This window comes from Nyctibius grandis (assembly GCF_013368605.1).
Source record: "Nyctibius grandis isolate bNycGra1 chromosome W unlocalized genomic scaffold, bNycGra1.pri SUPER_W_unloc_2, whole genome shotgun sequence".
NCBI lineage: Eukaryota > Metazoa > Chordata > Aves > Nyctibiiformes > Nyctibiidae > Nyctibius > Nyctibius grandis.
In genome coordinates this window covers 629058-656370 of record NW_027167473.1, presented here as the reverse complement: position 1 = coordinate 656370, position 27313 = coordinate 629058, and the positions used below count along the sequence as shown (strand labels likewise).

Below are 27313 nucleotides of genomic sequence, written 5' to 3'. Positions count from 1 at the left end.
TGGCTTGGTGAGCACTTCTGCCAGCTCCCTCAGTACCCTTGGGTGGATCCCATCCACCCCAATAGACTTGTGTGTGTCTAAGTGGTGTAGCAGGTCACTAACCATTTCTCCTTGGATTGTGGGGGCTTCATTCTGCTCCCCATCCCTGTCTTCCAGCTCGGGGGGGGGGGGGGGCTGGGTACCCAGAGAACAACTGGTCTTAAAGTAGTTAAGTTGTGTGCTTGTCTGGGTTACAGAGAGTGCAAGATGTCTCTGCTCCTGGCAACTCATTATTTTCTTGTCAGGTAATTCTCAAAATTGGACTCAATTCAAGAATTGCCTCTGTTCTCTGCTGGTAGAGAGTGCATCAGTCTAGAGCTCCTCCCCAGGGAAATTGTGTCTTATTGTTTTGTTGACTGATCTTTAACATGGAGTGGCTTCTGTTCTGTACAGAATTAATTATGTGATCTCAAGGCCTTATCTTGCATTGCAGTGCTTTGCATAGTGGTGATTCATGCTAATGTGGATTTAGAAAGCAACTTTCAACAGAATTTTGAATTTTATTTTTATTATATAACAAGTAAGGCTGCAGGAATATAGTGAGCAGCTTGACGGAAGCTGTTTCCCCTTTTTTGACATTTGCAAGACAGCAGTGGAGTATTCTGCCCAGTTTAGGGTTCCCTGGCATAAGACAGACAATGGCAGATGGGAGCAAGTCCAGCAAAGAGCTGCCAAGATGGTTGAGAGGCTGGAACACAGGACAAATGAGTGGTGGCTGAGGGAACTGGATTTGTTCAGCCCTAAGAAGGCAAGGCAAGGGTTGTATCTTCTATTCAGATACATTATCAAAGGGTATAGAAAAGGTGAAGCCAGACTCTTCTCAGAAAGACAATGACACAAGTTGGAACACTGGAAATTCACAGAATCATAGAATGGTTTGGGTTGGAAGGGACCTTAAAGATCATCTAGTTCCAACCCCCTGCCACGGGCAGGGACACCTTCCACTAGACCAGGTTGCTCCAAGCCCCATCCAGCCTGGCCTTGAACACTGCCAGGGAGGGGGCAGCCAGAGCTTCTCTGGGCAACCTGGGCCAGTGTCTCACCACCCTCACAGCAAAGAATTTCTTCCTAAGATCTAATCTAAATCTCCCCTCTTTCAGTTTAAAACCGTTCCCCCTCGTCCTATCACTCCATGCCCTTGTAAAAATCCCCTCTCCAACTTTCCTGTAGGCCCCCTTCAGGTACTGGAAGGCTGTTAGAAGGTCTCCCTGGAGCCTTCTCTTCTCCAGGCTGAACAGCCCCAACTCTCTCAGCCTCTCTTCATAGGAGAGGTGCTCTAGCCCTCTCATCATCTTGGTGGCACTCCTCTGGACTCGCTCCAACAGCTCCATGTCCTTCTTATGTTGGGGGCCCCAGAGCTGGACGCAGCACTGCAGGTGGGGTCTCACGAGAGCAGAGTAGAGGGGCAGAATCACCTCCCTCGACCTGCTGGCCACGCTGCTTTTGATGCAGCCCAGGATATGGTTGGCCTTCTGGGCTGCAAGCGCACGTTGCTGGCTCATGTTGAGCTTCTTGTCACCCATCACCCCAAGTCCTTCTCCTCAGGGCTGCTCTCAATCCATTCTCCGCCCAGCCTGTATTTGTGCTTGGGATTGCCCCGACCCACATGCAGGACCTTGCACTTGGCCTTGTTGAACTCCACGCGGTTCGCACCAGCCCACTTTTCAAGCCTGTCGAGGTCCCTCTGGATGGCATCCCTTCCCTCCAGTGCGTTGACCGCACCTCACAGCTGTTAAAATTCTAGCTGTTAAAAGGAAAAAAATTGTTTGCCATTGTGTGAGCCGACACAGGCAGGACGCAGGAACAGCCACAAGACCACGGATAAAATGCAAAGAGCAAATTTATTCCCGTTACCTCGCAAAGCGGGGGACCTCCGAAGCAGCACCCGGGGCAAAGGCACGCAAGCGGGGACGCAGGCACCGCGGAGCTCGGTTCCTGCTAGAGAGAGAGCGCGAGATTCCGGGCCTGCTGCTTTCGCCTCTATATTAGGGGTTTCTTGCAGGCGGCAGTTTTCCACTGCGCTTTGATCTTTCTCACAGCAGGGCAGGAATCTCAGGCATGAACTATTAGGTGCCCCTGAGTCTTATCACAGGCCTGTGTTATCTGAATGCAGATGCTCTACTTGTCCAGCACACAAGACTAAACAACAGTTACTAGCATGATATATGTGGGTTTTTTTGACTCCCCAGGTGCAAGTCAGTTGAGCATGTTTACAATCCTCCTCGCCAATCTTCTGTTATATTCCCACAACCATGAACATGGTTATGGATTAGAGAGGTTGTAGGATCTCTGGCCCCAAGCAGCTCCTCTGATGGGACATGCTCTCAGTGGGAGGTTGCACTGAGTATCACTGGAGGACATTTCCAACCTATGTGGTTCATTGATTTTTAAGCATTAGGTCTTACTGACCTTTTTCTGCATTTTGTCCACTTATTCTGCTTCTTGCATAATAGATACTGGTTTGGTCAATTCAGTGGAAAAGATGGTTAGTTAATATACAGCAATTATGTTTTAGTGCACCATTTTTTTTTATTTTTTAGATATTAGATGAACCTTCCTCCTTAGTCAGGCTTTACAGATCAACAGAAACGTGTGGGATTTTACTGTTCAGTTACCACCAATTCATTTTTCTGAATGTAGAATAATGTTGCTTTCCCAAATGGATTGTTATTTAAGAAATTACATTGCAGTTCTTTTGCATTGCTTCTGGATAATAAATATACCATTTTATTATAATATCTGGGCCTGTTACTATCACTTAATTTTGTGTTTTGCACACTTCTGTTTTCTGGTAGTTCAAAGTTGTTAGTTAAAGATTTCATTCACTCTTATGCTGCAAATAGAATATATCTTGTAAGGTTGAGTAAAGTAGTTAGTATCTTAAGACAGCTAAAATTTTCTTAGTCGCAATTAAAACTTAATTATACTCTTTTATAGGATACTACAATGTTACTTGTAACAATAGTTCCTTAAAAATAAAGAAGAACCAGTTGTTGGGGAAAAAAAAACAAAACTTTTTGTGACAATGATTTGGTGTTTGTATAGTAAACACATCTTGTGGGTTTTTGTTGTTGTTGTTTTCTTCTGAATCTTTAGTTCCATCTGGGTGTAATCCACTGGTATAAATATTAGTGATATTGCACCTACTTGTGTTTCTAAGCTCTCTCCTTACACAGGAAAACTGAAGATACTGTCACACATTTGATATTGTTATAAAATCAGCATATTTTTGTCTTCTAACGTGGACTTGAAAAAAAGTTGGTGTACGGAAAAAATGAATCTTAATGGTTTCCTGTTTCTGGTCAAATATGCCATCATGTCTCTACAGAAATTACATTGTCTGAATGTTTTTACTCTGGATATCTTTAAAGGAAATCTCTTCACTAGCTTAAAAGTTGCAGTGTGCCTGAGGAGGCTGAAGTCAGAGCGAGAAGATGGATCAACAAGGCTTAATTCCTGAAACCAGCAGACCTTTTGTTTTTGCTCTCTGCTGAGCTCTCAGCAGATACCGAAATCGAGCTCTTTCGCACAGAGCACGCACTGACCGGGAGGCTTTTGTGGAGGGTGGCACCAGGGCTGGCATGGGGAATTCCAGAGCAGGCTCTCCTCTGTGTTACCGACTGATGTATGAAGCTGTCAGCATGACACTGAAAATGTGAAGTAGCACAGAGCACTTAACTCTGTTACAAACACTAATTGTCTTGGAACGTCATCTCTGAGCACAGCAAATGTCGCTTCCCTCAAGGAACTGGGACAGCTGCAGTAACTTCTCAGCAAATAAGCAGCTGGTGGTGTATGGTGGAGTAATTTTTAGTCTCTTCTCAGCATTTACACTTGGCAACCTCCTCTAGAGCTTGTATTTGTGGTAAACTCCAAAAGCGAAGGAGTTTGAGTCTGATTAAGTCTGAACTCATGAGGCACAGAATTTCATGTGAGTATCCTGTGAAGTGAGACTTCGAAAGGTGAGATTCAACCAGCTGCCCAGGATGAATCCTTTATGTCAAGAATTTCAGTGGATGAGGTGGTCCCCTTCTCAATGAAGTCTTCTGCAGCACATCAACTCGCATTTCAGCTCCTGGCTCTCTTCAGTATCAGCCTTCTCTAGCATGAGATGGAAGCCTCTTCTGTTTGAGCAGAAATCAAATTAGGTCCAGGATCACGTAGCATAAGAGTTATCCTTGGTATTTTCATGGGAGTGCAGCTCAAGTAGACTGCAAATGCCAGACTATGAAGAGCAGCCTGTATGTATGCGACATTAGTGTTCTTGAGTTGCTCTCTCTTTGGGGCAGCCATAGGCTATTTGGATTTATGGCACTTTACTGCATCCATTCATTTTAGTCTTTTAGCTTTTGGAGAAGTTGCCAGCATGGATTTGTGGTCCAGAAACATTACAGAAGCACCAAATATTTCATCAATAGCAAGATCCTTTAGCAGTTTTCAGAGGCCAGTATTTGCTCATAAAGAAAATAAGTGCAGCTGTTCACGGGCAAAATCTTGAGGCATGACTCAGTCTCTTTTTAAGTGTTCATAAAACTACAGAGTCAGGTTGTTGTTGGGAGAGTCATGGAAGGTCATGTGAGAAGAAATCATCAGAGATGTGGTTAATTTAGAAATACCGTTGCCAGTTTGTTACAATAAAACTCTAACTCTGGAGTGGTAGATACTAAATAAAAGTAATAATATCAAAGCGTAGGCTTCTGTGGTAAATTCTATTTTATTATATTGTTGTCTTGTCTATGTGGTGACCTTTAACTGTGGTTCAAACACATTAGAATGTGTTGAAATTGCTTCTGTCCCAGATAACTTTTTAACTATAAAATGGGCATAGAGATGTTAATCCCTTCCCCATAGGACCAGTGTGCTTGTTGTGTATGTTCTTTTTGAGAAACTGGAGAAAAAAATATATTGACACCAAGAGATACTTTCAAAAAATATATTGTTACCTTTTGTGTACTTTATTGGATGTTTGCGTTTTTCAGGCAACAGCAGAACAGATTCGCCTTGCTCAGATGATCTACGATAAGAACGACACAGATTTTGAAGATAAAGTCAAACAAGTATGTTTCTTATGGTACAGACTTTTTATGCCTTGCAATAAGGTGCTCCAAAGCTGGCTTACATTTTGGAGCTAGAGCATCTGTTTCTGATTTAGATAACACCTTTTCAGAAGGATGTAAGTTTAACTAGGAAAAGGTGCTCTTATTGCACTGTAAAGTCTGTTTACAAGAAACTGTGGTAATATAGCTCTGGCTGTATAGTTACACCGGTGTATTTTCCTTTGTAGACAAGACTTTAAGCCAAAATTCATCTGTGTTGATGTCTCTTCCAGACTGTATCTCTAGTATGGTCCTGATGCTTAATGATTGTCAGAATAAAGAGTGCATTCAGCTTATCCCCATGTACATGCACATGGGAAAAATGTCACCTGTGTAAACTGAGTTAGCTAATATCTTGGCTGTTTTTCAGGAAAAGTAAAAATCTAATCATAGCTTAAAGGTGAATTGAAGTGTTATTTGAAAAAAAAAAAAATCTGACTTCCCATATCCGTGTATGTATTGAAATGATAGAATTACACTGTGAAAATGAAATCTCACACCATTTCCTCTATCATGCTGAGTTTTGGGTGTAGATGATCAAGCTTCCATTACCGAATTATAGCTGAGACCATTAATTCAAGCAGTACTGAGAATCCGGGTCCCTGTTCTGCTGTGGGTATCAAGCTACCTCCTCCACAAGGAAGAAGAGAAGAGTTTTAGTGGTTGGAGACTCCTTCCTAAAGGGATCTGAGGGCCCAATATGCAGAGCTGACCCCCATCACAGGGAGGTCTGCAGCCTGCCTGGAGCCCGAATCAGGGATATCACCAGGAAACTCCCCAACCTGGTGAAGGCCACAGACTACTACCCCCTGCTGATCTTCCAGACAGGTGGGGAAGAAGCTGCATCCCGTAGTCTGAGGGGGATGAAGAAAGACTACAAGGCCCTAGGACGGTTGGTGAAAGAGTCTGAGGCACAAGTTGTTTTCTCCTCCCTCCTTCCATTTTCAGGTGATGATGTGGGATGGAATAGTAGGATTCTCTCTATAAATGCCTGGCTACGAGACTGGTGCTACAGGCAGGGCTTTGGGTTCTTTGATAATGGCTGGTTTTATAAGACACCAGGTGTGACGGTAATACATGGGAAAGGTTTATGTCGTAGGGGCAAAAGGGTTCTAGGACAGGAATTAGCAGGGCTCATTCGGAGAGCTTTAAACTAGATTCGAAGGGGGATGGGGTAGTAGCTGGGCTTGCACCACTGGGGCAACGCTCTAGTGTTGAGGTAGACCAGGAGGCCTCCCATCCCCCTGGGGTGAAATCGGTGTGCTCAGCTCGCTCCCTGAAATGCCTGTACACCAATGCACGCAGCATGGGGAATAAACAGGAGGAGTTAGAAATCCGTGTTCGGTCGGGGGGCTATGATCTAGTGGCAATTACAGAGACTTGGTGGGACGCCTCGCATGACTGGAATGTGGTCATGGATGGCTATGTCCTCTTCAGGAAAGACAGGCCACTAAGGAGAGGTGGTGGAGTTGCTCTTTATGTGAGTGAGCAGCTAGAATGTATTGAGTTCTATCCAGGGGCGGATCAGGAGCAAGTTGAGAGTTAGTGGGTGTGAATTAAGGGGCAGGCTGGCAGGGGTGATACTGTTGTGGGTGTCTATTACAGGCCACTGGCTCAGGATGAGGAGGGTGATGAGGCCTTCTACAGGCAGCTGAGAGCAGTCTCGCAATTACAGGGCCTGGTTGTCATAGGGGATTTCAACTACCCTGATATTTACTGGGAGGCCTACTCAGCCAGCCATCCTCAGTCCAGGAGGTTCTTCCAGTGCATTGATGATAACTTTCTGATGCAAATGGTGGATGAGCCAACTAGGAGAGGAGCGCTGCTGGATCTTATCCTCACTAACAAGGAGGGTCTGGTTGAAGCGGTGAAGGTTGAGGGCAGCCTTGGTTGTAGTGACCATGAGATGGTAGAGTTCAGGATCTCATGTGGCAGGAACAGAATAGCTAGCAGAATCACAACCCTGGACTTCAGGAGGGCCAACTTTGGCCTTTTCAAGCAATTGCTAGGGGAAATCCCATGGGACAGGGTACTAGAAGGTAAGGGGGCCCAAGATAGTTGGTTAGCATTCAAGGACTGCTTCTTCCGAGCTCAAGATCAGAGCATCCCAGCAGGCAGGAAGTCAAGGAAGGGTACCAGGAGACCTGCATGGTTAAACAGGGAACTGCTGGGCAAACTCAAGTGGAAGAAGAGAGTGTACAGATCATGGAAGGAGGGGCTGGCCACTTGGGAGGAATATAAGTCTGTTGTCAGAGGATGTGAGGGAGCTGGCGGAAGTCGTTGCTAGGCCACTCTCCATCATCTTTGCTAAGTCGTGGGCAACGGGAGAGGTGCCTGAGGACTGGAGGAAAGCGAATGTCACTCCAGTCTTCAAAAAGGGCAAGAAGGAGGACTCGGGTAACTATAGACCGGTCAGCCTCACCTCCATCCCCGGAAAGGTGATGGAACAACTTGTCCTTGGTGCTGTCTCTAGGTACATCAAGGATAGGGGGATCATTAGGGGCACTCAGCATGGCTTCACCAAGGGGAAGTCATGCTCAACCAACTTGATAGCCTTTTATGAGGACGTAACCCGGTGGATAGATGATGGTAAAGCTGTGGATGTGGTTTATCTCGATTTCAGTAAAGCGTTTGACACGGTCTCCCACAGCATCCTCGCAGCTAAACTGAGGAAGTGTGGTCTGGATGATCGGGTAGTGAGGTGGATTGTGAACTGGCTGAAGGAAAGAAGCCAGAGAGTGGTGTTCAATGGGACTGAGTCCAGTTGGAGGCCTGTGTCTAGCAGAGTCCCTCAAGGGTCGGTACTGGGACCAGTTCTATTCAATATATTCATTAATGAATTGGATGAGGGAATAGAGTGCACTGTCAGCAAGTTCGCTGATGACACAAAACTGGGAGGAGTGGCTGACACAACGGAAGGCTGCGCAGCCATTCAGAGAGTCCTGGACAGGCTGGAGAGTTGGGCGGGGAGAAACTTAATGAAATATAACAAGGGCAAGTGTAGAGTCCTGCATCTGGGCAAGAACAACCCCAGGTATGAGTACAAGTTGGGGGCAGACCTGTTGGAGACCAGTGTAGGGGAAAGGGACCTGGGGGTCCTAGTGGACAGCAGGATGACCATGAGCCAGCAGTGTGCCCTTGTGGCCAAGAAGGCCAATGGCATCCTGGGGTGTATTAGAAGGGGTGTGGTTAGCAGGTCAAGAGAGGTTCTCCTCCCCCTCTACTCTGCCCTGGTGAGGCCGCATCTGGAATATTGTGTCCAGTTCTGGGCCCCTCAGTTCAAGAAGGACAGGGAACTGCTAGAGAGAGTCCAGCGCAGAGCCACGAAGATGATTAAGGGGGTGGAACATCTCCCTTATGAGGAGAGGCTGAGGGAGCTGGGTCTCTTTAGCTTGGAGAAGAGGAGACTGAGGGGTGACCTCATTAATGTTTATAAATATGTAAAGGGCAAGTGTCATGAGGATGGAGCCAGGCTCTTCTCAGTGACATCCCTTGACAGGACAAGGGGCAATGGGTGCAAGCTGGAACACAGGAGGTTCCACATAAATATGAGGAAAAACTTCTTTACGGTGAGGGTGACCGTACACTGGAACAGGCTGCCCAGAGAGGTTGTGGAGTCTCCTTCTCTGGAGACATTCAAAACCCGCCTGGACGCGTTCCTGTGTGATATGGTCTAGGCAATCCTGCTCCGGCAGGGGGATTGGACTAGATGATCTTTTGAGGTCCCTTCCAATCCCTAACATTCTGTGATTCTGTGATCTGTGATTTTGTCCTAGTGAGCACATCACAACTCACAAAGAACCTAGGAGGACACCCAGAAGGAGAGAAGAATTAGCGTGAATGCATTAATGTAGCAGAGGAGCAGATTTCTTGATTTCTTTTCCTTTGTAAAACCTCCTCTGAAGCATTAAGTGCTTTTTCTTGTTATTGTTATAAATTTGTTCTGTTGCTGTGCTAGAAGTGAAGTTTTGTACTTTCTGAAGCCAAAGGACCCTCATCAATAGTGCCTGTAGCTCTACTGGTGAGAAGGATAAGTTCTGCATAGGAAATCTCCGATGTTTTACATTGTGTAAACATATATTTATAGCTCATGGAGTTTTTTTTCTTTGTGTGAAGTTCATAGAATCATAGAACGGTTTGGGTTGGAAGGGACCTTAAAGATCATCTAGTTCCAACCCCCCTGCCACAGGCAGGGACACCTTTCCACTAGACCAGGTGGCTCAAAGCCCCATCCAACCTGGCCTTGAACACTGCCAGGGAGGGGGCAGCCACAGCTTCTCTGGGCAACCTATTCCAGTGTCTCACCACCCTCACAGCATAGAATTTCTTCCTAATATCTAATCTAAATCTCCCCTCTTTCAGTTTAAAACCATTCCCCCTCGTCCGATCACTACATGCCCTTGTAAAAAGTCCCTCTCCAGCTTTCCTGTAGGCCCCCTTCAGGTACTGGAAGGCTGCTAGAAGGTCTCCCCGGAGCCTTCTCTTCTCCAGGCTGAACAACCCCAAGTTGCTGGATGTCCCATGACAAACTGTGATTATTTCCATCCCACATTCCTCAGGATGTGCACCACAGGTCCACAGAGCATAATTCAGTACTAGGTCTCCTCGTTGCTTATGCCTTTTGTGTGGCCTTATGCTGAAATGGATTGAGGGAGCTGATCTGGCTGAAAAATAACCTTTTTCTTAGTCTGGATGTTTTTTAAGATGGGTCTATTCTCTGCCATGGCTTACCTTATGTCTGTTCTCACACAGTGGGATAAAGAGGGGGATGTTTGGTGGGGAGGGAGAGAGGACGATACTGGAGCTATTTTGGTCTTTTACATCTTTACCCTCATATACTGTTGTTTCTAGGGTGACAGCATTTGCTGCTAGCATAAAGTTAAAGAATAAAAAAGTGCAAAAGAGTGCTTTCTTGATTACCATTTAATTTGTGTTTTATCCTGTCTCTTATTTGAATCCCAAGCAGATCTGTAAAATGCAGATACCTTTATTTAGGATTTTAGTTTGCTCTGATACAGTAACTATGTACTTTATTGGAATCTGTGGTGGTACTAACTCTTATTTTCTTATTATGATAATTTGGATATTTTAACACATTTGACTCTTACTGCCAGCTTATGGAAGTGACGGGGAAAACCCAGGATGAGTGCATAGTGGCACTACATGATTGTAATGGGGATGTGAACAGAGCAATCAACATACTGCTGGAAGGAAGTTCAGACACGGTAAGGTTTTACTTTCATATTAAACTGCTCTTTCTGTTTGCGCCTTTCTACTTCTAAGAAGTGATTGGGAAAGTCATATTTCAGAAGCTTTTGGTTTCCATGTCACCATTCAAATTCTTTTGAAGGAAGTGGAGACCAGGGCAGCTTCTCTACTGCATGCATACCTTAGAGTAGACTGAGCCTTGAAAATGTTGTGGGTGTTCAGCTGGTCTCTTGCAGAGTCCTCCAGCTTTCATTTACTTGCAGCAATTTTAACTCTGCAGCAGAACTCAGTGCTCTGTCAGACACGGGCCTGTTTTTTTCTGCAGTGTTTGTAGTTACTCTGTAACACCTCCACAACCCTGAGACCTGAGTGTGTTTGCTACAAAAGGCAATCTTTATAAACCTAAAGGGCAGGCAGATATTTTAAGTCATGCAACTTCAGTAGGTGTGCATTGCCAGTATTGAAGTTGGAGGAGGTTTCCACATCTGAAAGTTGCATTGACAATGCTACTAATGGCAGAAGAGGATACAGCAAGTAGTTGCTCCTTTCACTGTGTTGCTCATTTGCATGACTTTATTGAAAAACAGAAAGAGGAGACTAAACAATGTGTATATATCAACAAATAATGTTGCTTATAATGTTGCACAGAGCAATTTTTTTATCCCAAGAGATATCAGGAAAATATCTTGCTGTGGTTGAAGTTTTTGCCAGGGGGATTTCTTACAGTTTATGTGAGGCAGTAAACTAGATTCCATCTCATCTAAATTGGGAAAGAAACCTGGACTTCCTTTCTTAATGCTGAACATTCAGTATTTCCTGTGATTTGTCAGGATGTGTAGTCTGGCTTATTGTTAATGAAGAAACTCACCCCCCACACACCCTAAATCTAGGACACATACCGTTCTGACTGAGGGGACTTTCTTTTCTATCCCCTTTTCATTTATAAGAGTTGATGTAATCTAAAACACAGAAGTATATAATATTGAGCGAGCTGGTAAGTTGTGAGCAGGAGAGCATCTCACCTTGATTAAATCTGTCTTGGTAATGTGCTGGGTTTGTGTTTTCTTGTACTTCTCGTATTTGCCATTTTCTAGTTGAAAATAGTTTTCTGGTTGATAGAGAATGTTAAATGCTTTCTTACTTTAGCAGATTGTTATAAGTGATCATGACATGAAAGAAACTTTCTGAACTCATTTATCAATTAGAAGCAACATATCCATATGTTCTGCTCTTTTGACAAGTCCCTCTGAACCCACTGCTCTCTGTAGACAGAATGCAACTCAGAAACAAATACAGAGAACTTAAAGGGCTCAAGGAGGAAGGAGTATTAATTAGAATGGGTCCTCCTCAGAGCATGAAGAAATTTTTTATTCTTTATGGAAGCTTATGGGCCTCCAACTTGAAGGGTTTATTTTAAGGCCATTGTACTCCAGAACAGTTTAACCATGGATTTGATGTAAAGTTGGAAGCAGAGGTACTACTAGTTCTGAATGCAGATTCCCAAATCTCTTTTTCTACTTTCACTCTGCTTTGCACTAGAAGGTTTTTTTACCTCATTTGGAAGAAGATGTGTCTATCCAATTTGAGGAATTAAAAGAGCAAGGAGTGATAGCTAGAATGTCTATTTATAATTTCTTTGGTACTCTGCCAGTTTTGTCTTTTTTTTTTTTTTTTGAATGCTGTGATCTTTAAGGCTTTATGTTGTGTGACTGTTAGTCTTTATGAAGACTTTTCACTTGCAACAGTTGTGACAGTCTGGCTTTGGATAGACAGAGGCTTGTGGATGAGAGTAGATAAGGGCATGTTTCTTTGCCCAAGGCTTCTATTCATTTAACTTCCTATAGGTATAAGATCCATTTTATGCCTGACCATGTTTTACTTCCTAAACCTTTGAAGATAGAACAAAGGGGACCTTTCAGATTATTCTTCTTTCTATCTAAAATCAGGCCAGCAAGAAGGCTTCTGTTACATATTTTCAAAGGTCAGGCTCATAGCTGTCATTTGGGCTGCCTCAGGCATCCTCAGCTGAAATTGTAATCAGTTAGCTCCCTTACAAAAACAGGCAGCTTTGATAGTCTGTGATGGATTCCCATGCCCAGTTGTAGCACTATCCTCTGTCTTAAAGGACATGCCCAACTTCTCAAGGCTTTCCTCAAAATTATATTGTGGGAAAGCATGGATCTGATGCTTTCATAGTTGTCCTTTTACTGATCCTTCCCAAGTCATGTAAAAACCTTACTAAGGGAGAGGCTGCTTCCTCTTAAGCTTTGCAGGATCATCCAGATTTGGGTATTTCTTAAAATGGTCTAAGATCTTTTGGCACCATGCCCATCAGTGAAATAGCAGTGCATTCTGAACTATATAGACTTGGTACTTCAGTTGTCAGTGCAGTTATTTTTTTCTCCTGGGAAGTGTCTCTAGAGCTCTAGGAGTGTTTTAGTGTGTAATGCAGTTACACAGGCTACGGCAGGTGAAGCCATGTGATAGTTACTGGAGGAAACAGTTTTCTGTCACACAAATAACATGGTGTTGCTCAAACATGTAGTTTTGTACTTCTAATCCACGCTGTCTGTGCTTTCACCTAAGTTGGCTTATGGCGATGTAGTCTTCTGTACTGGAGATGAAATTGAAAAGTGATTTCAGCCTTCTTTCTCACCTATACCATGTCAAAAACTGAGAGAGTAACCATTCTTTTAGAACTTATTCTCTCAAAGGAGACACTGAAACATTGAGTTTATACTTGTAAACTTCTTTGTTACCTGCTTTCTCAATAGCATTAGTTTTCTCAATTCCAGGCAGCTTGGACTAGCTGGTCATTGCCTACCTCGTGAGGGCTTCTGAGTTGCTGTTGTCTGAATTGAGAAGAGATCACAGAATCAACTAGGTTGGAAGAGACCTCTGGGATCATCGAGTCCAACCTTTGACCTAACACCACTGTGTCAACTAGACCATGGCACTAAGTGCCATGTCCGGTCTTTTCTTAAACACCTCCAGGGATGGTGACTCCACCACCTCCCTGGGCAGCCCATTCCAATGCCTAATAGCCCTTTCTGTGAAGAAATTTTTCCTAATGTCCAACCTGAACCTCCCCTGGCACAGCTTGAGGCTATGTCCTCTTGTCCTATCGCTAGTTGCCTGGGAGAAGAGGCCAACCCCCACCCCGCTACAACCTCCCTTCAGGTAGTTGTAGAGAGTAATAAGGTCTCCCCTCAGCCTCCTTTTCTCCAGGCTAAACAATCCCAGTTTCCCCAGCCACTCCTCATAGGTCAGACCCTCCAGACCCTTCACCAGCTTTGTTGCCCTCCTCTGGACTCGCTCCAACACCTCAATGTCTTTCTTGAAGTGAGGGGCCCAGAACTGGACACAGTACTCGAGGTGTGGCCTCAACAGTGCTGAGTACAGGGGGATGATCACTTCTTTAGTTCTGCTTACCACACTATTTCTGATAGAAGCCAGGATGCTGTTGGCTGCCTTGGCCACCTGGGCACACTGCTGGCTCATGTTTAGCCGGCTGTTGATCAGCACCCCCAGGTCTCTTTCCACCGGGCCGCTCTCTAACCACTCTTCCCCCAGCCTGTAGAGCTGCATGGGGTTGTTGTGGCCGAAGTGTAAGACCCGGCACTTGTTCTTGTTGAACCTCATGCCGTTGGTCTCGGCCCATCTATCTAACCTGTCCAAATCCCTCTGTAGGGCCTTCCTACCCTCCAGCAGATCGACACTGCCACCCAACTTAGCATCATCCGCGAATTTACTGAGGGTGCACTCGATACCCTCACCCAGATCATCAATTAAGCTATTAAACAGGACTGGGCCCAGTACTGAGCCCTGGGGGACACCACTAGTGACCGGATGCCAACTGGATGCGGTACCGTTCACCACCACTCTCTGGGCTCGGCCATCCAGCCAGTTCTTAACCCAGCAAAGAGTGCACCTGGAGTTTAATATTACAGCTGAAGCCTGATGTTTGGACCTTGGTCCATTGTCTTGTTTAGACATAGTTTTTCCTGTATTTTGCTGTATGTGATGAGATATAGCTGTTAAGAGTGGATGGTCTGGCTTATCATGGCCTCAGTTTTCCAAAGTTGTTTTTCTGCCATTCTGTCTCTTGGTGCTTGAATTCTAGTACGTCTGGTTAATGGTTTTTCTTTTTTTTCCCCTTAGGCCACATACTTATTCTCAGCAGTCTCTTGTTCAATGATGCTTATAAGCATTTTTTCATTTCCTGGGGAGAAAAAGATAGCTCTCTGCATGCTTCCTTGCTAGATTTATGGGAGGTAGTTGAGAGGGAAACTGTTGCTTGCTTTGCAGATTTTCTGCGTTGTGGTCATATCTAGGTTTTCTTGAACTGGTAAAAGTCCATTATAGCCAGAAATATTTGGGATTTTCACATTCCATAAGAAAGTCCAACTTCTAAAACTTGTTTCTTTCTTATTTCTTCCCCCCAAAAAATACAGCCTGTGTTTCCATTTGTATCAGTGTAGTTTGCAAGGTATTACATATGTGATGTTATGCAAATACCTGTTTTTTTCCATGAACTGGAGGGGTATGAGGTGGAAGTATGCATTGAGAGCTGTCTCTTCCTTTGTGACTTTTGTATCTAATTCTGTTCTACCCAAATAGACTTCTTGGGAGACTGTAGGGGGAAAGAAGAAAAGCCTTGGAAAGGAAAGTTCAGAAAACAAAGAGAACAGAGAAAAACGAGGGGACAGAGAAGTGAGTCGTGGACGGGGAAGTTCCAACAGACGGGGAAGAGGAGGCAGCCGTGGCCGAGAGTGTATGTAGAGGGGTTCATTTTTAAAGATTCAGACACTTTTCTTACAACTGAAACTGGCTGAGTTGAGAGCAAATGCTTAATGGAGTAAAGTCTGTCCAAGCTATAGCTCAGCGCTGAAGGGATCATAACTTGTTTGTGTGACAGGTATACTTGATCTGTCTATGTGACTTGGTTTTGGGATGGTCTGTGCTTGTTCAGAGACACTTCATTTAATTTAAATTCCTGTCCCTTTTTTGATTAATTGATCTTGTACAAATTGCTGTTCTTTATGTAAGTTTTAGAATTGAGTCTTTGTAAGACTGCTGGAGAGCAAGTATGTCGCTGCACAGCTGATACACTTTTTTGTTTCTTTTAATGAAAAAATTATCCAGCTTTGACTCCATCTCCTTTTATGAGTGGGAGAAACTGAAGATGTTCTCATCTTCTCATAAGGGGAATGAAAAGACTGGAATCATTATTAATCTCTAGCATATATTACTCCCATAAGCCAACCAAAGGTGAGTTTCTACAATAGAGAAAATTCATTGTGAGTTGAAACATTTTAAAAAGTTTCCCTGGTTGTACAGGGATGTGGTATGGGCAGACAGGAGAAGAGTTAGTGTTCTTGGTTATCCCTTATTCTTTCACTGTTGCCACCCAGTGCATTATCAAGGAAGCATAGTATGAGGCAACTTTATTTCCTACCTTGTTAAAGAGGTGAGGCCGTAATTAATTTAATAGTGTAGGCTGCAAAACACTGCTGTTTTTTTGGAGGAAAAAAAAAGTGTATCTGCTGAGGGACACTTCCCTCTTATTAGATATTTTGCTTCCTAATTGTTCAGTGCAAAGTAAACATAACTTCCTTGTAGCTAGGCCCCCAAAGAAGAGGGGTGACTGAGATCTGTTGACCAGCCCACTTTAAAATCTTGCCTTTTCTTTTGGGGTTCAGGTTAAGCAGATGGCTGTATTGTCTCATGTATGAGTCTCTAAAGCTTCTTTTAAGCTGTCCTCTCTCCACAGTTAGAGCTGAAGAGAATGGAGTGGACAACAATCAAAGAGACAGGCCTTCCGACTGTGGGAAACGTGGCTGTGGGAGAGGTGAGATGGTGGCATTGGTGTGGGACTGGCACTGATTTCATGTCCTGAAATGGAACTCCCCCATTTATTTCTTTAAACACTTCTTTTTAAGCATTTGTTGGTTATCCTTTGATTCCATAAGCACTTCAGCCACCTTTAATTTAGGTACATCCCCCTCCCTTACCCTTTGTCATGCCTTGGTCTCAGAACAACTTAAAAGAATTGACGCAAATCACCTTTATGGTAATTTCCTGTGTAGCAGGCTGGTGTGCTCTGGCTGTGGAGAGCTGTTTTCCCAGATTGACTCATGCCAGCCTCCTGTGAGTGGGAGTGCACTGGGCTCCTCAGATGTACCTTGGCAGCAGGAGAGTACAAGATTCCATCTGTAGGGCTCTTGGGGAGGGATTTGATGTGTACTTGTGCCATTTCTTTGGGGTGGATCTGGTTGTCAGGCTTGCCTTCTGTTTTCAGTACCCAATCAGAGAAAGTACAAGACACCTTAAAGGCTTTTTGGTAAGAGAAGGAATTTGGTATGGAAGAGTTGATGAGGAGAACTGTGGAAAAAGAATACTGCAGAGTCTTAGGTACAATTCTGATCCTGTCGAAGAGATAAGAAAGATGTTGATAACGGATTTGATGTGGAATCAAGGGATGTGTAGTTGGTTTGGATTTTCATGGGTTGGAGTGGAAAGAAGCTTGTTTTTTCTTACAGCAGGAGGAAAGAAAATGAGTAACCCAGGTACAGTGCAGATTGCGTGGGGGAGTGGGTATTAAATGAGTTAAATTGATAAAGTGCATAGTAGTGATAATGTACTTAATAAGTAATGTCTGACTCGTGAAAAATTCTGCCTTCAGAGGACTCTCTTCTCTTTGGAATATCCAATATAGGTACAATTTATGTTTTAATCAGCCAGTATAGTAATGAGGCATTCAAAGACAGGCACATCCAACTTCATCGTCTCCAGATCTGCATCTTGAAGGAGTGGAAAGATGCAAAGACATGTAGCTTCCAGAGGGTTGCGAGAATGACCTGAGTTGTGCCTGTGAATCAGCAAATACCAAATGGTGCGTGCAGAGAGGTAGCTTTGCAGAGAAGGGTGTGGTACAGTTCACAGCTACAGTTTTTGGCATGTTAGCACTGTTAATAGATGGAATGTCAGTCTTTTGGTTATTTGTTTTATAAAATAATCCTTTATACTCAAATTATAAATATAAAGGTAGGATTTTTTTTAAATGTTGGGGGAAACTTAGAGGTTAATTTCAAATGCAGTCTATTTTTGCTTTGTAACCTTATGAACAATACACTGCTTTTGTTGTCAACACTGTAGCTCTCTAGATGAATATTGTATGTCTCAAGCCTTAATCATCAGATCAAACTGACATATCTGAAGAAATAGGAGCAACTTCAACCAATTTCTGTTCACTGGCTTAGTGTACATAGTATTACTGTCTCTAACAAATATTTTAGACTGTACATTCATGTGAGCAAAGTATCTTAATGAAGTGTTCTTGACTGTGATAAACCCGTTGAACGACTTCAGGGTCATTATATTACAAGTGTGTGTATTCTGTGGCAGGAAATACCTAATTTAATTTTATAATGCAAGCCCTTGAAATCTGCAGGGAGTTGTATAAATCTGTGTAATTCACTTCTCAGTATTTCAGGGATGCATGACCTTCTTTCTTTGGATATTAGTAGAAATAAAAAAAAATCTTCCTGCCATTTCATTCAGTAGTCTGTCTTTTCTGTTACACAGAATAGTCAAATATGGGATAAAGTACTTCAGTTGAAAGTAAATAGATGGCTGGTAATCACCACAGAACCCTTTTTTAGAAATGTTTCATGCAGAGTGTGTCTGTGTAACAGTCTAGGCATTGGATACAAAATTAGGGGTCAGCTAATATCTGAGCAACGCACTGTGTCTCTATTTTAAGCTACCTTCTCAGGCTGGAGTTATCTTACTGGCTGCTTTCTAGGGGAAGATTTGCTGGGCCATCGTATTACTGCTTCACTGTAGAACAACCTAATTTTAAGAAATGATATGCACTGAAAATAGCAGAAATGAGATTGACACTGTGGTGATAATGTGCTGTTTACTGAGGCGGAAAAACCCTGATATTGAGTATTTCAGCCTTGGTGCTGTAGGCACTAGCTTCATTGTGCAGTAGATCTTCCGTTAATGACTGCGTGACGTTCCTTGCAACTTTATAGGGTAGTAGATATACAGTGTACAAACACCACTGGTTGCTGGTATGCAGGAGATCAGGGATTTGAAGTAGATACCTGTTATTGACTGATTAATAGAAAGCAAAAATGCATCACAGGATGTGTTTCAGAACACATCCCAGCTGAAATTGCTCTGCCCTTAATCTTTGCTTGCTAAACTGAGGGTCTAAACTTTGTCTTGGAAAGGAGTCAAGGAATTTATTTTAAGATGGTCTTCACATCTGTCTTTTCAGAACTAAATTTCTTGAATGAGCTTAATTTAGATGTAAAAAGTACTATAATGGTGATGGATAGTAATTGCATCAAAGTGATTATGTGTCGCTATTGCAAGGATTTGTAACTGTCTGGAATGGAATCTCGTGAAGGAATTATGGAGGAAGATGTTTATGTCTTTAGGATTGTCAGCTCTAGAAATGTTTCCCCATGTTTTAATCAGCTGCAGTGTTATATACAAATTGACAAACTTTACAGGCACAATTTTTTTTATGCTGTTGTTTTGTACTGTTCTCAGATCTTCAGTTTTAAGTGCAGGTCTGGTTCTCCCACTGTCCTCCACCCCATGTTGAAAAGGATGCGGTAGAGCTAGAAAAGGCTTTTGAAGGTACTGGTAAGACTGCATTTATGGGGTGTGAGGAACAAGCAGATTAGGACTTCTCCACCTGCAAAAGAGAGGGCTGAGTTGGGTGTATGGTAGAGATCTGTAAAATTTCTGCAGAGAAGATTCTGTGAGGAAATCAATTGATCACCCCAAGTATGCAAATGAGGGAATATTAAATGAAATCAGTAGGTTACAGGTTCAAAATGCACTTACAGAGGTGGTTCTTCATACATGTAGTTAACCTGAGGAACTCCTTTCAATAAGATGTTGTGGTTGCTGAAAATTTACACACAGAGAGACTTGACAATTTCATCCTAAAAAAGAACCACAGCAAGAAAAGGAAAAAACACTGAGGGTTTTGATGTATGTAAATTATCTTTGGCTGAGGAAGTCTGAGCCACAAATGGTTGAAGACCAGGAGAGTGTCCAGAGAAACTGCACTGTGGTTTCAGTTCATGTACTCTTCCCTAGATATCTAATTGACCATAGCTGATAATGGGTTAACGGGTAGATGAACTTTTGGACTTAATTCAGCATAGAAATTGTTACAGATTCATGTGTAGCAATTCTCCTGGTTTGCAGAGTGAAAATGGATTTGTTGCTTTTACTTCTGTTCCGCGATTCCCTTCCTCTTCATTTTTCCAGAGCAATGTGAGCATGCCATAAATGTGGATGCTGACAGGGATTTTTTTTCTAGCAAAACAGAAATAAAAATTAAAAGGAAAAACATGTTTTAATTTTGAACTTAATCAGCATGACAAGGAGCCTTTCAAACTTTTGGGTTTTCTGCTGGCTGTATAAGAAAGCAAAGCAACTTACCCTTTTTGTAAATATCTGACTGTAGTCCAGCTTGTATTCTTGATTTTTTTTTTAAATGTTTTTTAGATAAGAAGTATGCTATCCTTGACAAAAATGAGCTTCTGTAACCGGAATTGCATGTCTAAACATTTTCTTGTTTTAAAAGCCTAGCACCGTTGGCACAGGATATATTTTAGATTTCCTTTGCCAGAACTAGTAAGGATTTTGGTTTTTCTAAAACATGAATGTAGAGCAGGCCTTCTGGAGGTCACAATCTGAAGTCCATTTAGTTTTGCTGTAGTTGGTTCTGCATTGGTTAGGAAGCTGTGTGTGTCATGTAAATTTTTTTTTTGAGATTAACCAAAATTTAGCTTTAACATAAGTTATTTATTTTCTTTTAAACATAACTTTAGAGTTGAAAGTTTTCTGCATGTGCTTCTAAAAATGGTTACTAGAGTACATGCAGTATATAAAACTAATCCAATGCTTCTGGCTTTTTATGATGACTGATAAGATAAGTGATTTGAATTATTAAATATAACTTCAGTGTTTGTTTTGGTAGTATAGAATACCTAGAATACAAACTTTCTATCCATAGCCTCCTTATCTCTTCATAAGGCTTAAGCCTCTGTCATCTCGGCATCTGCTGAGAAAGATGGCTGGCTCTGCATTTCCAGAGCAGAGACCATGGCTGTTCAGTTACTGTGTAGTTGGAGATAAGCACAAATATAGGGTGTTGCCTGCCCTTCCAGTCTGCATTTCCTTTTCCTTTCAGCTGTTCTTAGGCCTCTTTCTTAACCTTAAAGTGTCTTCATCTAATTTAAACCTGTGTCCTGGTTTCATTGGGATTTGGTTTCAGTTTGTGGCCAGCCATGGTGATCAAGGCCCTCAGCAGTTAAACCCAGGGCAGCTGACCCAGGCTGGCCCACAGGTGTGTTCTATAGCATTGACATCAAGCTCCCTGTAAAAGAGAGGGTTTGCTGGGAATAGGGGGGGGGCTTTTCCTGCTCTCTTCCCTTCTCCCTCTTTTCCAATGATTGTTATTCCTGGAGCAACTTGCCGGTGCTCTGTAGATAAGTATAGTTTTGTCTTTTTTGTGTTGTCATTTATATTGATTTCTTCATTTCATTAAATCTGGTTAACTTCAACCTACAAGTCTCCCTCTCTTTTTCCCAATTCCCTTCCTCATTTGGGGAAGGGACCTTGGGTGAGAGAAAAACTGTTTATTGTTTAGCCCCGGGTGCAGGCTAAATGAGGCCAACCTGTCAGTGTGAAAATCTGAGTTTTGAAATAAAGCACCTGTGTTGCAGTGGAAGGATTTAGGTCTGCAAGCTCAGCTAACTGGATTCTCTACAAAATAGGCTATTAAGTTAATGGGATCTGAGTTGTGGTACTACACACTTTTCTTATGCTCCCACATAATGTGTGTTTGTTTTGGGGGAAGAAACGTTGTGAATGACATGAATGATTCTTTCCATGCATGGACAGTACCAGAGTGAAGACTTGATTGTGTGATTATGAGTGTTTTGAACTCCCAATGGATTTTAGTGGAAACAGAAAATCTCGCTGCTTACCTGGGTATAAGTGTTGACTTATCTAGAATTCATTCCAGAAAAGAAAATGTAAATTGAATAAGTGATGGCTAATGTGAACCTAGTCAACTGAGGGAGATGTTCTGGAGAGCAGGGGAAAAAAGCCCCAATACACAGTTGAACAGAGTTACAATGTTAAAGGAAACAAAAACGTGTTTTAAATAGTTCATCATTTAAAATGATGTTGGATAAGGAGTAGTAGCAGGAATGTTGATCAGAATCAACTTTAAACATAGTTCCTCAGTCCTGGTTTCCTGGAACAGAAATGAGTAAGCAATGCTGCCTTGAAACTTTAGACTGTTGTTTGTAGATACAAACGTAAAGGAATGTGAAGAAATGTTATGAGGGTTTATATGAGGCAGGGCAGTAATTTTGTTCTTTGCCTGATGTATGTCATTTGCTTTTGTGCTCAATATGCTGATAACCATATATACACATCTTTTTAGAGTAGTGTTAAAGCTATATTTTTAACGTTACAAGCATAAACTGGCATTACTGCTGGGAGAAATTGGTCCTGTCTGTCTCCTGGTGCATTTGAACTTTATCAGAGGATTGATCTAAGTTTAAAACTAACCAAGCCAAAAAAAGAAAAAAGGGGTAGGCAGCATGGTAGCTGGGGACAACAGGTTTTTTTGGTGGCTTATCCTGGTGTAAAGGTGACTGGTTTTCTGGCATTTAGCAAGCAGGGAACTGGTTCGGAGAGCTGATCCAAATATGAACTAATAATTTTGTTTTCTGATGGTGGTTTTGTGTTCACTCACTGGTACGTGCAAAACTGTCAGTGCAGGAAAGAGAGCAGAGCTTGTGATCACTGGTGAGAAAGACCTCATTTGTAGTAGTTCTGGTTGATTTAAATGGGTTTAAGCTACTGTGGGATTGCATGCTCAGAGTTTGAGTCCCTGCTCTGAACTGTGGTGTGAAGCTGCATTTGCTCGCTGACCTTTTAGTCACTGTTAAAAAGCATCAAAAGTTTGCAAATACCTGATGAGCATTCATAGTTGCTTCATGATTAACTTCTCTGTGTTAGAAGACTGTACATTCTAATTGTTTTAAGGCCATTTTTTAATTTTGGCAGCTGAGAGAAGTAACTTTCTTAGCATGAGAATTTAAGAATATATTAGTGATCTGGTTGTGTCAAAAGAGAATATCAGCCCTTCCCACTGGCATCTTGCATTAATTACCATGATGTATGAGATTCCGTGTCCCAGTTAGAGTGGTCTTTCAGTGGTGAGTACTCATTGTCGCATATTTTGAATTAGTTCACAGAATCATGGAATCACAGACTGGTCAGGGTTGGAAGACACCTCTGGAGATCATCTAGTCCAACCCCCTGCCAAAGCAGGTTCCCCTAGAGCACATTGCACAGGGTCATGTCCAGGCAGGTTTTGAATATCTCCAGAGAAGGAGACTTCGCAACCTTCCTGGCAGCCTAGTTCTTTGTGTCTTTTCTAGCTTTGAATTTAATGCTTTCTGTAACACCACTGGTTTGGTACTTCCCTTTTGTCTTCATTAGAATGCTTTCTGTTGCATTTGTTGATTAAACTTAATTTAATTTCAGTTTTGACAGAAAGCATAGACACAGCTTTATGAAGTTAAGGGAATCCACTTGAAATTCAAGTTCAGGATTAACTTTCAAAGTGATCTGGTATAAAAACAGTCTTGCTGGCTAGTAGTCTAAGACTGTGCATGGAACTTCAGAAACAACATGATTCCTTTCTAGCAATTTCTAAAATTGTTAGAGGTTCTTATTGCTGTTTTTAGCCAGCAGTTTATTGTGCCTGTGCTGGTACAACATCTTACATATGCCTCGCTTGCTAAAACTTCACCTTCTGTTTAATATGCTATGTTTATTCTTTCAGACTTTTGCACTTGGGAGGTTGGGGAGACTTACCTCCTCTTCTAAAATCTATTTGTACTTTCATGCTAGCTATTCCAGCTAATTTCTCTGTACTTAATGTCCACCTCACTCAAAAATATTTCTGCCTGTTTCTGTGATTCACAACTCCCAATTGGTCTTGTAGCTGAGCTTATAAAAAAAAATGTTGATCTGTCTTCTGTGCATCATTAGTAAATGGTGTTTAATGCTGTATTGATAGCTGTAGGAAGTAAATTTATTACATAGATGGCCCCTACAGTGTCCCCAAGTAAACTTGTTTAGCTGGTTCTACTCTTAAAAAAAAAATTATTTACTGGGCAGAAAGATAATCTGGAGTGCACTGACTTCTGTGCATCTGAGAGCCATATCACAGAATCACAGAATCAACCAGGTTGGAAGAGACCTCAGGGATCATCGAGTCCAACCGTTGCCCTGACACCACCCTGTCAACTAGACCATGGCACTAAGTGCCATGTCCAGTCTTTTCTTAAACACATCCAGAGATGGTGACTCCACCACCTCCCTGGGCAGCCCATTCCAATGCCTAATAGCCCTTTCTGTGAAGAAATGCTTCCTAATGTCCAACCTGAACCTTCCCTGGCGAAGCTTGAGGCTGTGTCCTCTTGTCCTATCGCTAGTTGCCCGGGAGAAGAGGCCAACTCCCACTTCACTACAACCTCCCTTCAGGTAGGTGTAGACTGCAATAAGGACACCTCTGAGCCTCCTCTTCTCCAGGCTAAACAACCCCAGCTCCCTCAGCCGTTCCTCGTAGGTCAGACCCTCCAGACCCTTCACCAGCTTGGTCGCCCTCCTCTGGACTCGCTCCAACACCTTCAACGCCATGACCCCGTTATGCCATGGATCAACTTCCCAGATTGGGAATTTTAGGTGGGCAGAGAGAAGAGCAGTAGAATAGGTAGGATGAGCAAGGAGGTCCAGAGGTCGAGTTACAGTCAGTTGGGTACAGAGGGGCCTGGGGCGCTGTTGTTTATGGCAGAGCAAAGAGCACAGCTCCACACGTGGGCTCGGTGAAGAGGAACGGCGATTGCCAGGTTGCAGCTGTTGTGACCTCTTTCCTAACCTCTGTCTGTCTTCTCTCCAACCAATTGTGAAAAGAGCAAAGAGGGGAAAATGTAGAGATAGCAGGCCTGGTCTAGTGTCAGACTTCAGTTCTTCTGTGTTCTTGTTCTTCTGTTTTGCTGGATGGGAATCCTTTCTCTGCAGGTTTCTATGGTTCCTCTGTAGCTAGCAGTTGTTAAAGAAATTTCTTCGCCCTAGGTTTCCTGCAGCAGAGTCTCAGATACCAATTACCAGGAAAATAAATAATTTAATTGAATAATGTGGCCGTAAGGACAGCTCGAGCTGGGTGCCTCCGGGGAGGAAAATCCCTGGGCATTTATACCCCTACAACCTATGCACATGCTGTTCACGTGCCCTGCATGCCCTTCTTGGTCCAATGGTAATTAGCGGTCCAGGGTCCTTTTGTTTCTTATTGGGTTCTTGGTCTTCCAAGCGAGCTGTGAAACATCTTATCTGCAAGAGTTACAGCTTCTGCTGAGTTACAGCTTCTTTTGACAGCTGTAGCCTCCTTATCTTCCAGTTCACACTGGTCCCAGGGCCTTCCTTCACGTATTCAAGAAACAGTTCAAGATAGGTTCAAGAGTTCGCAACAGTTGGGGCCCGGGGCTTCAGCAACTTTAACTACCAATGCTAAACAAGACTATTCAGACAACAGAATACAGTTAAAAGATGCAGTTAAAAGAATTCAATTAACTAAAATTATTCTACAACAGCAGTCGTCATCTTGTATAGGATATGGGTAAACTCTTTCATCAAAACGTGGGTAAAGCTGTCCTGCTATTTTGATGCTTCTAAGAAGTCCTTGAAAATGTAGGTAGTAGACATTTTAGAGGTCCAGAAATGTCTTTTAAAGCTTGGACAGTGAATGGGGGCAAGGGGAAGAACCAGTGGTGAGGGGAGGGAAAGTAAAGTCATTAAAATAGGAACTTCCTAAGCTGGTTTTACCATGTCCTGGAGCTACTGCTCTTATTCAGTTTAGGTGGTCCCCTGAAAATAAGGGGTAATTTTGATCTGAATTCAGACAGCCTATCATGGGTAATTCTGATGTTTGGACAACCAGTGTATTGGTGACTTAGGATTATAACTTTTGTGGTCTGGTAAGCTTGTAGTTGATTGGTGACTTATAATTACCACATAATTTTTTTGTTAAAATAAACATCGCTTTGTTCTCAGTCTGCAGCTCTTGACCTCCTACTGTTCTTGTATTATTTTGTATAAATAATATTCATAGTCTTTGTCAAAAAAAAAAAACAAAACAAAACACCAAACTGGAAAAGCCTCAGATACTGAGGTCCTAAAAAAGGGGAAAAAAATAACAATCTATGTAGAAATATGCCGCATGTAAGAAATAGTTTCTAACAGCTTACGTAGATGTGTACTTTATGGATGGTTAAGTAATACAAAAATTTTCATGCCTTGTTGGCACTATGCAACATGAAAAAATAAAGCCATTCACTGTATCAGGAAGCTTGTAAACTGAGGCTGGTAACCAAAATTGGAGGCAACAAATATTTGTTGTTAAAATAGGAATGAATATTCTTGTGGGTGATAACACAGAAGTTGTTTGAGTAATTTGAATTGGGTAATTTTCACATCAGTAACTATGATTAATCATAGAATCATAGAATTGTTTTGGTTGGAAAGGACCTTTAAGATCACCAAGTCCAACCGTTAACCCAGCACTGCCAAGTCCACCACTAAACCATGTCCCTCAGCACCACATCTACTCGTCTCTCAAATACCTCCAGGGATGGTGACTCCACCACTTCCCTGGGCAGCCTGTTCCAATGTTTGATAACCCTTTTGGTGAAGAAATTTTTCCTGCTATCCAGTCTAAGCCTCCCCTGGTGCAACTTGAGGCCGTTTCCTCTCGTCCTATCGTTTATTACTTGGGAGAAGAGGCTGACACCCGCCTTGCTACAACCTCCCTTCAGGTAGTTGTATACAGCAATAAGGTCTCCCCTCAGCCTCATTTTCTCCAGGCTAAACAACCCCAGTTCCCTCAGCCGCTCCTCATAAGACTTGTGCTCCAGACCCTTCACCAGCTTCGTTGCCCTCCTCTGGACTCTCTCCAGCACCTCCATGTCTTTCTTGTAGTGAGGGGCCCAAAACTGAACACAGGATTCGAGGTGCGGCCTCACCAGTGCTGAGTACAGGGGGACGATCACTTCCCTGGTCCTGCTGGCCACGCTATTTCTGATACAAGCCAGGATGCTGTTGGCTGCCTTGGCCACCTGGGCACACTGCTGGCTCATATTCAGCTGGCCATCAATCAACACCCCCAGGTCCTTTTCCACCAGGCAGCTTTCCAGCCACTCTTCCCCCAGCCTGTAGCGTTGCATGGGGTTGTTGTGCCCCAAGTGCAGGACCCGACACTTGGCCTTGTTGAACCTCATACACTTGGCCTCGGCCCATCAATCCAACCTGTCCAGATCCCTCTGCAGAGCCTTCCTACCTTCAAGGAGACCAACACTCCCGCTCAACTTGGTGTTGTCTGCGAACTTCCTGAGTGTGCACTCGATCCCCTCATCCAGATCATTGATTAAGGGGGAAGCAGAAGGAATGTGTGGTCGCAGGTTGGTGAAAGCACAGGAGGGTAGGGGTGGACAGGTGGGCTGAATCAGAGAAGGAAACAAATGGAGTATTTAAACTTTCTCCTCACAGACCAGGAATGACAGGGAATTTCTTGTGATCAGGCTACATAGGGAGGCTGGGATTCCAAAGCATCTTAGGCAAGAGTGAGAAATTAGAGACAAAATTTTGAACAGTGTCTAATGATTTGGCAATAGCATCTCTGGGATGGGTCTTTTAGGTCAGTCCTTTTCTTGGCATTTGGAGCTACTTCACTAGATACAGAAAAGATAGCAAAGAATTGCAAGTCCTACTGAAACACAGTCTTACATGAACTCTGGCTTACTTGCATGTGTTAGGGAAACAAATTCTCCTGTGAGGAAATTTGGGAAGTAAAT

At 43.0% G+C, this 27313-nt stretch overlaps 1 protein-coding gene across 3 annotated transcripts in view; it reads left to right on the top strand.

Moving 5' to 3' along the window:
* Positions 1–27313, top strand: part of LOC137677186 (ubiquitin-associated protein 2-like) — a 128400-nt gene that overhangs the window by 35215 nt on the left and 65872 nt on the right. For all 3 annotated transcript variants that reach the window (XM_068424451.1, XM_068424452.1, XM_068424450.1), the window contains exons 4-7: positions 5019–5096; positions 10250–10360; positions 14964–15117; positions 16117–16194. In XM_068424451.1, coding sequence (XP_068280552.1) covers positions 5019–5096; positions 10250–10360; positions 14964–15117; positions 16117–16194 — 421 coding nt within the window. The remainder of the gene's footprint in view (positions 1–5018; positions 5097–10249; positions 10361–14963; positions 15118–16116; positions 16195–27313) is intronic.